The sequence below is a fragment of the Priapulus caudatus genome, unplaced genomic scaffold (assembly GCF_000485595.1).
Source record: "Priapulus caudatus unplaced genomic scaffold, Priapulus_caudatus-5.0.1 Scaffold147, whole genome shotgun sequence".
In the NCBI taxonomy this organism is placed as follows: domain Eukaryota; kingdom Metazoa; phylum Priapulida; class Priapulimorpha; order Priapulimorphida; family Priapulidae; genus Priapulus; species Priapulus caudatus.
Genome location: NW_014577208.1, coordinates 10,423 through 30,063, shown reverse-complemented (window position 1 = coordinate 30,063; position 19,641 = coordinate 10,423). Strand labels below are relative to the sequence as shown.

The 19,641-nt window shown below is 40.8% G+C and overlaps 1 protein-coding gene across 4 annotated transcripts in view; it reads right to left on the bottom strand.

The window, feature by feature from the left end:
* Positions 1–19,641, bottom strand: part of LOC106806205 (N-acetyl-D-glucosamine kinase-like) — a 29,930-nt gene that overhangs the window by 2,872 nt on the left and 7,417 nt on the right. For 3 of the 4 annotated variants that reach the window (XM_014808074.1, XM_014808073.1, XM_014808075.1), the window contains exons 2-7: positions 18,907–18,991; positions 17,992–18,090; positions 17,458–17,593; positions 16,916–17,026; positions 15,553–15,665; positions 12,705–12,801 (exon numbers count right to left, since the gene is read on the bottom strand). In XM_014808074.1, the coding sequence (XP_014663560.1) occupies positions 12,705–12,801; positions 15,553–15,665; positions 16,916–17,026; positions 17,458–17,593; positions 17,992–18,090 (556 nt within the window). In that variant the 5' untranslated portion in view covers positions 18,907–18,991. The remainder of the gene's footprint in view (positions 1–12,704; positions 12,802–15,552; positions 15,666–16,915; positions 17,027–17,457; positions 17,594–17,991; positions 18,091–18,906; positions 18,992–19,641) is intronic. The other variant, XM_014808076.1, reaches the window with a different exon arrangement.

Sequence of the window (19,641 nt, the reverse complement as noted above, 5' to 3'; positions counted from 1 at the left end):
CTGCAGTACCGCTGAGACGGCTATGTCTCCGGGAACTTGCCGAAACGTTACCTGGGTACGGTATGGTATACCTTGAACGTACCCTGTTACTTCTAAATGCTGTGACCGTACTCGCCTTACTCCACTAAATCGAGTCTAGCAGGGAGTCACCTAACGCCTACTCCCTAAACGCCTATACCCTAACCTTAAACCTGAACCTTAACCTACCTAACCCTACCCTAATCCTAACCCTAACACATATCAAATTGGACCAGGAGTACGTTCCGGATATACCGACGCTACCAGGGTAATGTCCGCCAGTACCCTGGGGACATAGGCCCTATGAGCGGCAGTCCACCCTGGCCCATGGAGATGTTAGTCCCCCTTCTCCACTTGTCTCTGTGCTGGGGAGCTTTCTATCTCTTGGTCCTACGTCACATCCAGGCTGTTATATAAGCACCCACGATCCGCCTGTAAATGCGAGTTCAGCCAGGACGCCTGTGAGCTCGAAAGAGCAAGCATCGAAGGAAAAGTTAGTCGTCGACGAGCTGCAAAGAGCAACCAACCTACAGCGGGACTGTGACGAGAAAGCATCGAGGGAAAAGTCGGTTTTCGGCCATGAGATCGAGAGAGCAACACATAGAGGGAGCGTTCGACTACGAGCACGAAAGAGCAAACCATCGCAAGAAGAAGTCACCTACGAGCTTAGTTGAGCATCGCCGACGACAAGGGAAGAGAGGGAAAAACGACCAGAAGGCATACCGAATAATAAAAAGGTTGGTCTTAATCACGATTCGAACAGTGCGTCAACACACTCGAGGAGCGACGTATCGGACGGTTCGAGGAGCCACACTTCTACCAACGTGAACGAACAGCAGCAGCAACCAACGAGGAGCAACAACCGGGGCAACACGACTTTAGGAACAGGTAATAGGCAATAGAAACATATAGTTAAAATATGCAAAGTAAACGATAACGTACGGATTTTCTATATTCTATATTTTAGATATGCTTATGCTAGATACATCTTATTCGTATAACTGTAACTAAATAAAGTTATCCATTGTGTAAATAAAATAAACTGACTTTGTTTCATTTCGCTCTGCGGTTTTCTTGCTACTGTATCGCCGTCCTGCCTTTACGGTGGGAGCGAAACATGATCCCGAATCAAATAAATTACACGTGTTAACTTAGCACTGAAAATCCAGTTGCGGCCACCCTAGGCCCACTACAATACTAGGTAATTGCTGCATTCTTTACATTTCTGTTATACCGCAAATGGACTTTAATCAAAGGATATCATCAGAAGTAGATAATAGACCCTATAGTAAACTAGTTAAATAGTTCCCTATTATCTACTTCTGATATCATGGACTCTAAGAAATATAGATTAAAATTATCCGCAGGACATCTTACATGGGAAGTGGTTGTGTGCCTATGAACGTTTATGATGGATTTTCACGGGGGCTAACGGTGTTTAAGAAAAATGTTGTAAGATTTTGTAGTCAACATGTTTGTAAGCTGCTAAATAAAAATATAAAAATGCTACATATTGCAAATAAGTTTGCAGGGAGTTTTTTTAATGAAATATGGTCACTACTATAGCTAAGTGGAAAAATACAACTTTATTCTAGCCACACGTTGAAAGTACAATATCCCTACGAATCTTTTTCATGGGCAATCAGTACATTTTCGTAAAATGTTCGATAGTTCAATTTAGCAAAAGTCATCCGCCTTAATAAACCACACCCAACAATTGTTATGTCCTAACCAGTCAAGTACAACACTGCATCTGCACTTTTAATTGCGATTTGCCTTAAACGCCTAATATCAAATTCACATTTCGCAGCATTATTATTTTTATTTAACTATTTTAATAAATAATACACATTTTTCCCATAAACGTTTGTTTTTTACATTTATCGTTACACATTATGACTAAATGCTGTACCGCCCTTCCTTACTGCCAGGGTTATTGTCATGGTGATTGTTGCTAACCACAACCTAAAGTATGTGGTGAGTAGGATGTTTTTTTTTACAAACTAGCTGGTGTTCCTGGCGGTGCTGGGAAAGATGAGCGTATAAGATGCAGTGACAGGTTATTATGAAAGACAAAGTATTGGTCGACTACGGTTTACATGGCGAAATTAGGCTTCTTTCATTATATAGCATGTGTTGCCAATTGCTGTAACGTAACTAGCATCCCACACTACAGCGTGACACGTGCATTAACCTCACTGTGAATGGTAAAAGAATCTAAAGTTGTATTCATTTCAGATAATGCCTGATAGGCAGCACTGTTCAGATTTTTTTAACAGCTAATATTGGGGTAAACTGTTGTTATGTATATATATATATATCATATATATATATCAAGAGTACATAATAGAGATGTTCTATACATATAGATCTCAATTATGTACTCTTGATATATATATAATAAATATATATATATTTAGCTTATTCTGGAATTGGCTATTCTATTTTGGTGTTAAGAAATTTCATAATATGGTATTCTTGAATATATATATATATATATCAAGAGTAACGCCATAATATTGAAATCTTGCTCACTGCCCTAAAAGCCTAGACACAACTGTCGCGATTTTCTACGCTGGCCGCTTGCATGCGATAAATACGGTCCTGGGTCCGCGCGTGTGTCTGGTCTCACGGCAGCGTATTTAGCACGCGATCCCCATAGCCCGGCTGATCGCGTTCGCATTCAACATGTTGAATATTTCCGGCACGGTTTTCATCGCTTGCTATAGCGGTCATGCGCTTGCAATACACTTGCGCCAGGCGCGCTCAACAATCGAATCATCGTGTTCGAGACGCGATGTTTTTAGCAGCCAATCAAGTGTAGCGAAACGAAAGCAAGGAAGCCGTTTGAAGCGTAGGAAGTGGTTGACAACCGTACAGTGTGTCCACTGTAGCGCGCACTCGTACGGGTTGCTAAATTTCGGTAGAGCGAACATATCGCTGCCAGCACGTAAGAATCGCTAGTCGTGTCCTAGCTTAAGCTGTGCATGTGACTTTTATCCTTCAAGGGATATCGTAAGGAGATGCTACCATAAACGGAAATACATTTACATGCTAAAATACAATGATATATATCATGTACTGCTAAAGCGAGCAACACTTGCAAAGTTAATTTAACAATGGGAAAGTGCAATTATTTTGTGCTTATAATAGAGTTTAAAACTATAGTTATAGTAGTTCAACCTGCAAGAAAAATGGCTAAAAGTAAGGCATCAAATGACCTATCACACAAAACAGCACTATTTCTTACAGTGACACAGAGCAAACAGTCCTTTATAGATAAGCTGTAATTGTTCGCTATCGCACTAAACCTTCTTTCAAAAAGTTCCAGCTCTTCCCACACTGACCCAACGCAGACCACCTGTAGCCCACGCTGGCTATCCAAAAGTCTAAAAAGCAAAGCGTTACTTCTTAGTAAACGTGCACATTTCGAAATCAACAAACAATGTCAGCACTCAATTCCGTAAAGCTCAGCTGCTGACAAGCTGGTTCTAAATCGCTATAGTACGCTAAATCGCATTACAATATCCACGTCTTAGCGAGATTGAAAAAGCTCTCAGAGCCAGTGACCACAACTGTGTAGCATATTGTGACTGTTACCAGTTCTGTAAAACACAACGTTGCAGAAACAACAAATGTACAGAATCCATTTTTTCCCTAGGAAATAATGAAATAGACTAGCTGACATTCCTCAATCTCCATTTACCCTGAACATGTAAACATACATACACAGCACATAAATTGTATTAAAATATAATATTATATATACCAAAATGATAAAATAAACAAAATTAATAGTAACAAGATTACATAAGGTAAATAAAAATCCATTTTTATTGTAGCTGCACTGACGTGTTGAGGTGGATAAGTAAGTGTAATGGTGGTCAATGTGTTATGATGTTGATAAGCACCAAGAGTGGCCGCACGAGTATGCGTGGGGACTCGGGTGCTGGAGAGTATGCGTGGAATAAACGAAGTTGCATACACAACGTATCGCATTGTGTCTTGAAGACGACTTCTTTATAAATGAATAACGTCTAGGCAAAGATGGTGTCAGAAGTGGCACCAGCACTCGAGACCACGAGCATTAAGAGAATAGGGGACTGAAATGATGAAGAACTATGATGTAATTGGCAGGAATCATGGAGAAGGCTCCAGTGCCGAGGCAGTGACAGTTCTTCCCGCCCAAAATAGCGGAGGACAGTGACTACAGATTGGGCGAGTCAACATGAAAAAAGACGGGAGAGTATGCAATGTGGAATATGAAAGAGGCCAAGAATTCGATGGATTTCAGGTCGTAGCATAATGCAAAGGACATATGTGCACTGTATGAAGTAGTTCTATAAGCGCTGTATGTGTGACGTAGTCCAGTATGGGCGCATATCAGATACCCGCTCCACTTCCTAATGTCGAGAAAGGAGAACTGAGCACAAATGGAAAGTATTCAGAGCACTTGGATTATTATGCAATAGCCACGGAGTTAAATGAAAAAAGTGAATAGTTCAAGCTGCAGCCTTGTGTTACATAATGGGCCCGGAATGTGGTCAAGATTTACTAACACCCTACCTACTTTGTCTGTGCAGGATAAGAAAAATCCAGAATTGAATTCTCAGCAACTAGGTGAACACTTTACACCAGCAAGAAGCATGTTACTCTTTCGAACGCAACAAGTTTTTGCTGGAATATGGGGTCGGCAAACAGATAACGAGACGATAGACCGGTTTGTTGTCCGTCTAAGACAGCTGGGGCGGAAACATGCGAATTTGACATGTTGGAAGGAGTTCTAATTCGATAGATAAGTTATGTGGAGGCACTAGAGATATGATGTCCACCTGACAAGTTGACTAAAGACGAGACCCCGTCCGAACGCTGGATGCGTCGTGCATAGAAGTACTGCGCGCAGCAGAATGTCGAAAATTCATAGAGAGCAAGATCCAGACGGATGGCAATCCAAACAATGGAGTAGGGCCTAGTGCACACAACAAGGAAGCAAATTGACCAGCAGCCTCAAGCCTAGACGCAGTGGATATAGGTGCCGGGGAAGACATAGCACTAGTAGGTTAAGTGGTGGTTATCTGCATGAATTGGATAGAATCAAATGCCCTGCGTTTTGGGAAGAAGTGCAAGAAATGCACGCCTGAATGAACCACTTCGCAGCATGTGCAAGGGTCAGGTGCCCAAGAGTTAAGCAGTCTTGCAGAAAACCCTAGAAAGCTGCCATCACGTAAATGAACAGAGTGATAATTCCTGATGAATACGGTGTAATTTCGCCTAGCGTCACATCAACTAGCGACAGGTGGCATATTATCATCGTGCCAGTGAAGTACCATGCAGTCGGAAAGAACACATTGTCATGATTCTCAGCCTTGATACACGCGTGCGACATGCTAGTGCCCAGTCGTACAGAGATTGCGACGAGAATCACTAGGAACAAATAAACCATATATTGTCTGCCGCTCGACAGCACGCAATATCAAACTCTATGATGGTACAGTAGTAGATTTGCCAAGAAGGAAATACAGAATCACTGCGGTGTCACGTGAAGAGGAAGCTGACATAAAGTGACATTCGATATTTCTAGAGAAAGCACCATTGGCGCCATATTCGATGGGGCTATCATGTGTTAAATACCAAATGGGTTGTCCTTGAAGAGAGTAAAACATGACAAAAACTGCGGAGATATTCGATACTAGAGAAGGGATAGAGAGGAAGAGTACAGTGATGTGTTCAAAGGATTGGGTGTCTACAGGGAAATATCAACAAGTTGAAATAGACCCTGAGATAAGACCAAGTTCAAGATGCGATGCGGGGCCGCGAGTCGCCCCGTACCTCTTCAAGGACAGACTCAAGGACAAATAACCATATGGTAAAAGCAAGCGGGATTATTGCTAAGGTGCACGCAACCTACTGAGTGGATAAGCAGCTTAGTAGCGGTACAAAGTCAGAATAAGTTAGAGTAGTATTGATCCATAGGGACTTGAATAAGGCCGATATAAACGTCCAAGAATACCAGATGCACTGTGGAAGAGTATCCTACCTAAGTTACCAAGGCTAAGGTATTTACTGCGTGGTTGGACTGCTAAGGATCTGCGATCTCTTGCCGACGGTGAAAACTCAGTGGACAAGCGGATAAACGCACCGGGCGAACTTCGAACACAAGCTCCCTATGCTTATCGACTTCCTAGACCACCTTTCGGCCTCGAGGCTATAGATTATCCTGAGAATGCCTCAAGGCATCAGTACCGCGATCCTGCCGAAAGGAAATAATCAGCCGACGTCACGGCTCGAAGTCTTGAATGACTCCGCACCCTTGCGGTACGCAAGTTATAGCGCTGATGACAGTCACTGTGCCTATGGGCACGTGAGGTGACCACATATGGCAGAAGCCAGCCTTCGGCAGCACCATCGATCCGCGACACTATCATTTGCTTCAACGAGCCGACGCCGTGAGCGCAAATAAGTTTAACAGGCATCAAGCTGACGCATTGAGGCTACTGAGACAATATGCATAATAGCACAATTATTGACGAGTCGACACGTGATTGAAGCCAGATCCAGCTAAAGTAAGTGCGATCTCTCCTCACCATGCCTAACCATGTCGAGTCAGAGATTTCTAGATGCGTACAACTACTTATGCCAGGTCAATACGCTCGAAATCTGTCCGAGATGGCGAACCTCTCCGCAGTTGAACGGAGGAGAAGGAGGCAATACTTACGTTATGGAGATCAGCAAAGATAGCTTTTGATCGCTATTAGAGTGTATCACATCAGCTCCACAGTATTGAACTTCTATGAATGTGGAGAATGAGGTGACAGTACAGTGCGATGCTTCGCAGTCCCTAGACAGGGCTACTTGATGCAGACACAAAAAAGACGTAGCGTTCGCGCACGCTCGAAGCACTAACACCTGCTGAACAGAATATGCCGCAAATAGAGAAAAGAATCCCAAGACAATAGTATTTTCGTGCCAAACAGAACTTCTAAACAGTATTTGCCATGGGCGTGATGTGGGACAGTACAGTCCGAACCACAAGCGCTTGTCGCCCATACTCATGAAGCCTATACATTCAGCGCCAAAACGACTACAGAAGCTCGCGCTGCAGAAGTACATATCTGAAGCTTGAAATATACCAGGATGCAAGATGTACATTGCTGATCTGCTGAGAGAGCATTATCTAGATGAATTGAGGGCAAGCATATCAAGGATTCGCTAGTCGGATTATCAAATATTTCAGCTGCTAGAGAAGAGAAGCTGTTTTGAAGAAATGGCCAACTAAAACATAGTCGACTACATCGCTTATATCAGGGAGTACGCACCGTGCAGATCAAGGCTGTCGAGTAACGAGCACAGCATACAGACGTTGATGAGTACAGTCATGACAGGATGGCCGGCAAAAACTCACGTCAAGAAGTGCCGAGTGGCATTAGAGAGTGGAAATGCAATGAAGAATTTCGAATGCAGATGATTATAAGGGCATGAGATGTACTTAGTCCCCAGTGAGCATGAGATCGCAAATGATATGCTCGCTCAACAGTCACCAGTCACCTGGGTTCTGAACCAAAGGCGTGGCATCTTCGGCCAGAGAGAATGATGTTGTTCTGCCAAGGCATGGCTAACGATATAGCAGGGAGAGTGAAATCGTGTGCCAGCATGCAATGATTTCTGTCGAAGCAGCAGAAAGAGCCACTAATGACGCACGAGATTCCTAAACTACCATGGTCAAAATTGGACAAATGCTGTTTTCAACTCAAGCGGAGAAAAGTTACTTGTGACGGTAGATTCTTAAGTGATTACACGACTGACATCCCAGTCCAGGCTGCAGAGGCAACCACAGTTCACTGCCAGACATGGAAAATCAGCAGATATGGTAAACAGGACAATGGACGCTCATACACCAGTCAGGAATTTCCAGAATTCAACAAGTTTGGCAAATTGTCACAATATAACCAGCTTCACCTCTACAACAGTCAGGCAATGGTCAAGCAAGAGTCCAGTGAAGATCGCAAAAAAAGCTAGTCATGAAGAAGGAGTACGAGACGAATATTGAATATTCAGATGGCTTACTAGAATGGCGAAAACACGCCAGACCGAGTGACAGAACAAGCCCAAGAAACATGATGTCACGTCGCTACGAGAACACTGATGGCCCACTGCTGAAGTGGTTACTTGACGACCTACTGTGTGATGGTGTGGAAGATGAGATAAAGAGGGAGAGACAGCGAGCAACCTTTACTATGACAAGACAGGCAAACCGCTTCCAGAGCTAGAAGTAGGATGAAAGGAATCGCAGAGTTTGCAACCACCTAACCCGCAACAGCCCTCGAGTAAGGGATCGTGGCATTTTGGGAAAAGAGGACCCGGTCGCCTTACTTAGTGGCAGACTGAAAAGGGTGTCTACAGGAGAAATAGGGAAATTCAATCCACGAAAAGATTACACCGCTCGTCAATCAACCAGATGTGACAAAGCTTGAAGACTGAGTGCCAACCGCCGAATGATGTACCTGAGACTGGCACGTCAGAAGATTACACGACGCAGATATTGCGTCCAACTCCTGCCCCACGGACCGCTGCGGATAGAGGAAGAGAAAACGTCTTCTGGCAGCTACTAGGCCTGTCCCGAATTAACGACTCGATCAGAGGGAAGAGTAGTTAAGAAACGCAGTCTAGACATTTATTGATCAAGTTTGAATTTAGAAAGGAAGATATGATTATACGGAAGTGTTGCACATGTATACTAAAAATGTATGTTCAGAGGTTGTTAGATTAGAGCCAGTTCATCACTGACCTACATGGATGTTACTGTAGTGTTTGAAATGTTACAGAATTCTAGTTGAGCGTGACACAGACGTATAGTTCTGCGCAGATGTATGTTTTTCTAACATTTTGGCTGAAAATGGTATTGTTAACTAAAGGACAGGAGATGTTATGGATGTTGATCATAGGCACCAAGAGGTGCGCCACGAGTATGCGTTGGACTCGGGGTGCTGGACATATGGTGGACATAAACGAGTTGCATTACATCTAACGGTATCGCGGCATTGTGTTCTTCGAAAGAGACTTCATTATAAATGAATAACGTCTTAGGCAAAACAGTTCAGTACCTAACGAGACATACGCTTGTGTCATAAACTACATGTTTGGTGACAGACCACATAACAGGTCCAGACATTAAAAACAATGTTGTGTGGAGCAATCTGATATCTTAAAGAGCATCAAACTGATTCCAACTCCCGTGGCGCCATCCCGTTATTTAACCGCAGACGTATAATAATTGAAACCATTGCCTAGAGCAATGTTGAGTGAGGCATGATCTGGTTTTTTCCACTTCATTTAAAAAATTCTCATTACTCTGCTGGCACTCGCAATGAATACATGCCATCAATACTTTCATTCTTTTTACTTCTGCACATTATTTCCCCATGTGGCATTCAATTAAGTGCCAAGCAAGTACTAACAACGTTAGCATATAAAATATGTGTGACAAACCCTTTTCCTGCAGATACCAAACGCCACCCTTACTCGACTTGCCATAAAGATTTGCATAGGTAAACATATGTCAGCGAATGTCAACTTAGCTTAAACCACCTACCTTGTTGGGGTGTTGGCTCAGGGCACATATATGCTTCGCAATCATCCTTCCTGCTTCACTGAACCACGTGCGCGACAGGAGGCATGTCACCTGTTCGTTGTGGCAGCTGGAAATTTTTTATACATTATGAGATAATCAGGTAACAGTATCAGCACAACATTTCACCAACAATTATTTACTGAACGACTAGTTAAAAATGCGAACAAAGAAAGCCTCTCAAACACATGTGGAAGCCCTTTAATTAACATTTTTATTTCAGCACTGAAAAGAACTGCATGCCATACGAGTTGAAGTAAGATCATTGCAAAGCCTTAATAAATAGGCCATAGATTTTAATTCATGAGCGTTCATTCAGTTAGTTAATTAGGCTTATATTAAAATTTGCAGTTTATAGCGAGTTTTGTAAGAATATTATACAACCATATTTTAGACAGAATTTTAATGTTTACGGTCTTTTGGGTAAAAATGCGATCCAAAATTACATACTGCCATGTAGTCCGTCGGGTGTGAGGGGCCAAAAATTCGTATACTTTTGTGACCCCTCCTGACACTCTACATCTTAAAGTAGTGGAAAAAGTTTACTAATATATTTCCAAGTGTGATATTGATTAACTTCGTCAATCAGTAAAACTGCACCACCAAGAGCTCAAAAAAACGATAAAAACCACTCAGAACAATATCTTTTCATCCCCACCAAATATCGTCACACGTCACTGGCATCTCTCTTAGTAAAAATTGCAGTGCACAAGATTATTAGCCTATCACACGCATTGTTCAACATCTATGCCGAGCGCTGCGAGCTAGTGGCTGCGACGCGTCTGCGACACGATTATTTTCTCTGATTACTTCAGAAGAAATATCTGTCAGTTTTTGTGTATGTTATGCACTTTGTGTCTACGCCACGAAGTAAAGTATGAATTAGAAGTAAAACTCTTTAGTCAGAAGAGTTTTAAGAAGTTTAGAGAGTGTGTTACATCTCTGGAAGACCGTGATTCGAATCATTGGGAGTGAGAACAAAATTGCCAGCCTACTGACTAGCCTACTGGTACCTACTTCGATTTCGCCAAGGAGAAGGCATGCAGTTGCTGAAGTCCATACAGGCTGAGGAGCTTGGTGCTAGGTATAGAGTTGCAAGGGAAAGGGATAACCCGTAACTAAACCCCTTATTATTATATATATATTATACTATGAACCCATTTCGAGGGCTAGTAAAGTAATCTCAATACCCGATGAACATGCATGATTGCATAAATCAGATCCAAATACCTCCCTGGCCAACTCAGCTATATTTTCTATTCCACCGACAAAGTGTAAAAAAAGAAGAACTTTTTTCTTCAATTTGGCCTTGACTGCCTAGAGCGGCTAACTGCTAACATAACACATACCCGTTTATGGTACGTTTAGTTCACAAAATTACAGATTATCATGGCGTTCGGGTGTCTCATGAATAGCACAAATTTGTGAAAGACATGAAATAAACTAATGTTGAATTTAATTTTTTTTACTACTAAAAGGCAGAAGGCATCGCCATGGTCAACCCCAGGCTCACCACCCTAGACTGCTACACGCGTCATTTGTACCTATGTACCCACTGTACTCCATTCTGTAATTTAAATATACTGATTAATTTGTGGCATATAACTAGGCATTGGCAGGTGTTGCTAATACATATATCTCTTGTACCAGCATAATAAGTTTTTTGAAGAGAGACATTTTTGTAGGCATGTTTTTCCCAAAATAGATTTTGTGATTACTGTCACTGTTTTTGTCATCGCTTGCTTCCAATCCGATTAAGAGCTAATCGCATTACTAGTAATCTGGATCACCAGACTCGTGCCTACAATGTTAGGCAAATGTCATTTTCAAAATGGGGGCTCCAAACATTTCGAACCTGTAATATTTTTTGTCAAACTAACAGAAATATATATCTTGTTATTTTTAATTTAATGTTCTATTTTATGCAATAAAAAAATTATTATATTTGTGATTATTTTCATTTTTACATACCCTACCGCATATGCATGCTATGATCGACCGCTAGGAAAGTGTACTAACTAACTATCATATGGTGCTCATATTCACGATTTGAGTAACATTTGCTATAATTCTAGTAATTATAAGAACACATGTCTCAGCCTTAAAATTCTGTGAATTTTGAAGTCTACTTGAATGCGCGATTACGCTAATTAAATTAGCAAATATGCATCAGCGCGTATCGCTCTACAGTAATATCCGTGGCTCCAATGGCCGTAGCAAAGTGTACATTACTACTAACATGCATACGGCGCAAACGGAAAAAAAAAAACAATTTTTTTTGAGTTACATTGCTAAATTCCTAGTATTATAGACGCATGTCTTAGCTATGATCTCTGTGAGTCTTGAGTTTTAATGAAGGGCGATTAGCTTTCAACAAGAGCAATTTCCCATAGGATAACACACAGAATGTTTAGATTTAGATTTACAACCACCAGAATGGTGGCGTAGATCACAATTAATGTAATTTTATTGGAAATAAACTAAGATAGTGTGCACTTTTCCCACTGACAGTTGTGAAATCGTTTTTTAGTATATTTTTTTCTGGCTATCTTTGTGTAAAATGTTGCATGTAGATGCCGGATGGAGGCACAAAATATAAAACAACAGTGTTTGCTGGCTCACAAAGCCGGCGGTCTAATGTACAGTGTGCTGTGCGTCGGGTGTCATGCATGGCATGCAAGTGTGTGTCATGTGCGATGCGTGTGCTGGCAAATACCCCGCCGTGCATGCATGCCATCGTGTGTCATGTGCCGTGCGTGCATGCGCTGTGCGTGCATGTGCATTGTCACGTGTGTGTTGTGCATGTGTCGTGCATATATTCATCTGCGCTTAGCTAGTGTTAATAATGGTGCTTTTAGGGGAGAATTGGTGGATTACCTACTTCTTTTGGGCAAAAACATTCCTAGGAATTATCTCCAAATTAATAATGTCGATGGAAAAGCAAGAATTGCGAGCATTAGGCAATTATGCATACGAAGGATTCTTCAGGAACACATTACTTTTGTAATGCATAGTAATTACTGAGCATGTGGTAAAACCAAAAATAAAACAGGTAGCAAACCTTTGGCAAAAAATTTCCCCTTGCAAAATGAGGCAAGCTTTGGTTTGTCAATCTTTCTATACAGATGGTCCAGTAGGTCTTGTCTTTGTACACGTAACTGAAATGTAATATTATTATATAAATATATGAGAGGCATTATATATTATTTTTAATAAACCAATTTGATGACTCTTCTGTGAGCAACAGTTTTGAACGACCAATCAATGTCCTAAAGCCTCACACCAATGCGCATCCAAACCTAATTCCTACAAGTTAGCTAGACTAGCAATACTTCGTGCATGAATAATCACACTACCGTTTATGACAAAATAAACTCTAGTGGCTTGCCCATTTCAACTGCGCGTTGACTTTATAAAAAAGGTATTTGAAAAATCTCCACTGTTTGTTCAAGATTCCGTATGTTTGTTACACGGCGTCCCGTTTGCATGCTACTCGGCCAGGACAACCGTCCAGCGGGTGTAAAGCCAACAAGATTTCTACGGCCAGTGTCGTTTTTCGCACTTGCACGGCTTGCTACCCCGCAATGCGCCCCCGCTGTTCAGCGACATCAAGCCTAAAATCAATACGTTATTCACCTACATCATTACGCTGCCGTATAAATACTTTCTTAATTAGTCTGATGTACATATACAGGGGCAGTTCACAAGTAACTACAACTATCTTAACATGTACAAGCCGACTACAATAATAATGAGACCCGGCACAGAACAATCTCCTTGCTCACAGACCGCTGTAGTCACATGTGAGGCTAAGTTGTTTCAAACCAATTTAGCGTTTGCGCCAGAAAACATGACCAGTTTCTCACGCTCTTTCTGTGGTTTTAAAGCAAACGCGCAGTGGAATGGTGGAATCTAAGTTTATTTTTGTCATAAGTTTAGTATTTGCCTTAGTTTACTACGTGAAGAACATAGCGTTTAGAGCGGCATTGTGAGCCCTTACAAGCTGACATGGAGTTGCTTCAGTTTGTATCAGATGGACAGTACTGGACAACTGCTTACCTAGCACCGTGACTGATCATTCTAGTTAATATCAACTAGAAACGACAGTGTCAACCACTACATGTAATCGCCCCGCGTGATCTAGTATGAGGAATATCTCTGTAAGGACTAAGAAGGCAGGTAAAGTTAAATAAAATTCACAACAAGACAAAGGTTTGTTAACAACTGGTGTGGGCCCTACATAGTGTGGCAAAGTATATGGAATCTGTTACCCTAGGAGGCCGAAGAGGAAATGTATAGTCGACCGTGAAGGTCCAAACTAAGGCCTACAGGGCAGTGTGGTGTTTTGGTATGGGCGACAGACCTGTCTCCCTCAAAGATGGTAAGCATAACCGAGTTTTGTCGCGCTAAGGTCAATTAGGCGCTGAGTTTAGAGAGTCGGAGAGAGGGTAGTGATCAAGGTACATAGCGTAAAGGGTGAAATACAAGGTCAGCAGTGACCTGTGGCGCAGTTTTTACCCCGATCCCCGATGAATCCTTACAAATCTCATCCCTTCATCTCAAACTAAAAGCGAAAGTACGCCAATCCGTTTGGCGTGGGTGGAGTCATCGTTGCGCATGGTTACAGACACATTTTTTGTGGAAATATTGTAGAACCTGTAAGCCTTTTGCTGTTTTTAAACCCCAGAATGTCCATGAATTTGCCCACCAGGGCCCGATATGAACATGCTCGCTATAAAGTAACTATAATACTACGTATACATTGATGACAACATAAATCTTAAATATAAATTTTAAATACCAAATTTAAATACACATATTAAATTTAAATTTTAACATTTAAATTTTAAAATTAAATTTTTAAATTTAAATATTAATATAACATTGTAAAATATAAGTTTTAATACAAATATAAATTTCATGACAATCGAGTAAAAAGTGCAGAAGTTACAGGTTCTAGAATATTTTGACAAAAAATGTTGTTACCATGGCAACGATGACTCCGCCCACACCAAAAACGATTGGCGTCTTCGCTTTACGATAACGCACCTTCATGCAAAATTTGAAGATGATCCGAGAAGAACTGCAGCCGGTAGAGCCTTCACAAGGAAATCTCTGCGGCGGCAGCGGAGCGACAATGCCAAACCCATAGTATCCCCACAAACTCCTTGGGGGATACAATGATTATAATATAGCTAGACCACTGCCTACACAAGCCGGCTCTATTTCCCGCTCTTGTCGCCTGCTGCCATCTGGTGCCAAGCCCAATTCATTCCGTTTGACAGCCACCTAGATCGGTTGTCAAAATTGTTGTTCACAGGTTAAATAAATTGATTCATCACAAAAAATACTCTAATGATATGTATGTATGTATGAATGTATACCCACATATTAATTTTACTAATAAAGTACACCTACCTAAAGCACTTGGGGTTACAAGACAGCATCTGACCTGGTTTCCCACTTAGAGTATAAGCATAAAATGTATATATGTAATGTGTGTATTCATGCACACGTCATCTCATTAAAAAGTTTAATCAACATGCTTTTGAAAAATAGCAAAACAAGAGACCTTAGCTTACTGGGTATCGATACATAGCAGTCATAGGTATTAAGTTCAACAAATCCTTACTTTGGCTGAGAGGGTATATGTCCCCCGGGGTACTGCCGGAACGTACCCTAGGTACGGTCCGGTATACCGGGACGTACCCTGGTACTATCTAATATGCCGGACCGTATCTCGCCTACTCCACTAACGAGTCTAGGGAGTCGCGTACGTCTACTCCCTAACCCTAATCCTAACCCTAACTATATCAAATAGTGACCAGAGTACGCTCCGGTATACCGGACCGTACCCAGGGTACGTTCCGGCAGTACCCTGGGGGACATATAGACCCTATGAGCCTTACTTTGTAGTGCGAAAGCATGAGCTTTCTCACAGTGCTGACATCTGCCGGTGGATGTTCTAAGTTGTCATCTGCATCAAACACGTACTTGATAGCACGATTGCTGATCCAGTAAGCTTTAAACCAAGAGATATTACCAGAATCAATGCAAAAATATGTGAAATAAATATAACCTCTCCATTATATATGACATTAATATTATGATATAATGGTTAGTGTACTTGCTTTCAAACATTTTTCATTGACATAGAAACACAGACAGGCATTAAAAGTGTTAGAATGAACAAGCCAGGGAGCCGTTTCACGAAGCGCTCGTTAAGTTAGTGATGGGTTAAAGAGGGGTTTTAGGATATCCTTATATATAGTGTTTCACAAAAGCTTCGCTAAGTTTCCACGTTTCACAAACGTCTCGCTAACTCAACGACGTTGCTATTAAGGAGGAATCTTAAGGACAGGTCAGGGGCAGTACTTAGGGCAGTCTTAGGCTATCGTACAGCAAGCAACACGAGATTTCCCGCGTGTTTTCATTGTTATGGCAAGCAGTAGTGTAAAGCAAAAACCCGCCGAGAAGGTAACTTCTCTGTGTCTACGAGAATACTGTGCAAGGCCTGTGAAGGCATGACGCGCAGGGGTTAAGTGTGGCTAAGAAGCTTCTTATTGTGGTAGCAGATTTTGAAGAGATGAAATGCTTCCTTGCACCTTACATGTGCTTCGGCTGTTCGTGTATGTAATTACTGTATCCTATGGCGCCAATACTGTATCAAAGTAAACGTAACTCTAAACCTTCAGCATTTATGTTACATTTTTGTTCAGTCAATAGTCAATACGTCATTTGTGGTAGTTCTAGTTGCAGGAAATATGACAACCTTGCTTTAGTTTAATTATTTCTCAGGTACTTGGCATTTAAAAATACTTTTAACCTATTATTTTTAGTTTGCATGCTGTTGTACGTACATTTATTAAAACTAAATGACGCGAGAGATTAGTGTAGCAACTCACAATGAGCTGGGTCGCCATTAGACTTGTTACGTCTTGTTATGTCTCTATATATAGACTATCTAGTAGCAAGGTGTAGAGATAGGGTACTAGTCTATGCCGCCAACAACATCGTTACAGCTGAATTTTAAGGACCGTCTAACAACGCACCGGCATAAGTTTTGTGAAACACTTTAAAGAGGGACGTTTAGAACAGCGTTAGGCTCTCGTACAAGAATTCTAAGGATATCCTTAAGATGGTGTTTTTACGATAGCTTCGTGAAACGAGCCCCAGGATTCATGGAAAGAGGGTGTTACATCTCCAATTCAAATGAAGAGAAAAATTGAAAACCTCTTCATTAATCACTAGAATACCACTGCGTGTACATACCACCAGCCTCATCTCCAAGCAAATGACCCCAGCCTCCGCAATTGTATGTGCTGCCATCTGGATTAACCACTCGGCAATTGGTCCCTGTTCCTGCTATCATCACCATTCCACCTGAAAAATTAATATTAACAGAAAATTATAATATAAAATAAGCAGAAACATGTGTATCCTGAGATTGTATAAAGTGTGACTGAAGTTGAAAGCCGATGGGGAAGGAACATTTTTCAGCATGGGAATTTTCTTTGGCCGATACGAACAGTCTTCTGTTCTACAGTGTCGACTACTAATACAGGGATGACAGCAATTTGCTACTATCCTTCTACCTCACTGGAACCACCCTTTCTCACGTTTTTTGCTCTACCATCTTTCCTCTCTTTCTTTTCCTTTCCGCCTCCCCTACTACACACATTTCGCTACTAACTACCCATCACTGACTGGTTAATAAATGACCAGTTACTTTACTACAAATGCAAACTCTTGGACGTGTAGTTATAGTATAATTTCTGGTAAAACATAGGCTAATTCAGGTAACACCTAGATACCTTTGTTAGATGCAGAGAAGATGGAACCCTGAGTGTCATTGTAAATGTGATAGGATTTGCTGAGGTGTTGGTCTTTTTTATGTAGATTATCAATAATAACATCCATATCTTTCTCTCCTCCACTAAGTGACAATCCCTACAAAAAGCAAATCCCATATATGTATATAAAAATACACAATCTTAAAATTACTACATTTCATCAGATTTTGATTCCATGGGTTCAGTGTGAAAGCATCTTTAACCAAAGAATATGGCCGCTGCACATGTAATAACAATGCATAGTAATTTATATCATGACCCTATGTACATTTCATAAATATTATTTATTAAACAACAGTATAGCAGTTTTAAGACATTTAAAAATAATTAATAAATTTAGATAGCATTTTATTCACAATTTACTACCTGCATTAAGTAGGCAATGCATACATAAATGTGGTGATTTCTCTGATCTGGAATCCTGACAATAGTATTGTGTGATCAGGTGTAAAATCATTTGTACAAAACAAGACATATTCAGTTGTTTATGTTTACCACTGATGTTAATGGGATATCCAAATTGATCCCTGCTTTCTGCTTTGCATCCTGAATCATCTTCATTATCCTTGCTTGGCATTCATCCACTCCAACCATCTAAAAAGTACACAACCTATCTTAAAATTGAACATTATTCTAGAAATTGAGTGATACTTATTGCATAATAAACAATATACAACCACATATTTCTCTTATCTGATATTCATTTTTGATAATTAAGATTTTTTTTAATAAATATGTTTGGGTACTGCTACGACACTATATGACCGTGTTGCCACCGCTGCCAAAGTTGCACCATTGAATTTTTATGCTGCATGTTTCATATCAGGAGCTAATCACAAATGTGTACCTATATTTATTCTTAACTACTGTTTACCTGCAAGATTTTCTATTTAGAATAAGTATGTGCATAATCTAACTGAAAATTATGTAGTGAAATACAGGTTATTGCAATTCTTCTCCTTCTAAATTAATAAATAAAAAATGCTTTTGATCTGTTGTATGTGGCTGCTTTGTTCATATTGGTGCAGGCAGAGAAACAGAAGCAATCATAATCAACCTCCTGATAAAAAGTAAGCGTGGTAAAAGACGAAGGTTAAATTACTCCTGCATAGTTCAAATTGGAAGTGAGTGTCCAAAAAGAATTAAAGTGGATGAGGTGCAGTTTGGTTACCATACTACATCTTTTGTGGAACTGAAACTGTGGAACTTTGTAAGTATACTACATCTACTATCTTTTTGTGGAACATATAGTATTGTGTGAATTTTTTTTATTAAAATTGTAGGCGGTGAATTTATTATACCCATTTAATCTGTGAATACACTGATCCTGTCCTTTTAGACCTGGTGAATGTTTATTTTGTAATGCCATGCATTACAAATGTAATATTATAATTAACGAATTGCACCTACCCAGTGATTTGTGCTTGGTCCATCTGACCTGGATAGAATTTCTCCTCCTTCATTTGTTATGACGATGTGGGATGTTGTTGCCCCTCTAATACAAAGAAAATAGCAGGTATTAGGACACAATACAAATACTATATCATCAGGAGTAGATAATAGATACTCTAATAGATACTCTAAAGTTGCGCGTACAGCTGGACACACTGTACGGTGTCCAACCACTTCCTACGGCTTCCAACGGCTTTCCTAGCTTTCGTTGCTACACTTGATTGGCCTGCCTAAAAACAATGCGCGTTCGAACACGATGATTCATTGTTGGGCGCGCTGGCGCAAGTGTATGCAAGCGCATGCGCTATACGCAAGCGATGAAAAACCGTGCGGAAATATTCAACATGTGAATGCGAGCGATCAGCCGGGCGTATGGGATCGCGTGCGAATACGCTGCCGTGAGACAAGCACACCGGCGGACCCCGGCACCGTATTTATCGATCGCAAGCGGCCAGCGTAGAAAATCGCACAGTGTGTCCTATAGGCTTTAGGGCAGTGAGCAAATTTTTCTATTATGGTACTCTTGATATATATATATATATATATATCAAGAATACCATATTAGAAAAAATTTCTAAACCAAAATAGAATAGCCAATTCCAGAATAAGCCTAAATATATATATATATTTATTATATATATATCAAGTACATAATTGAGATCTATATGTATAGGAACATCTCTATTATGTACT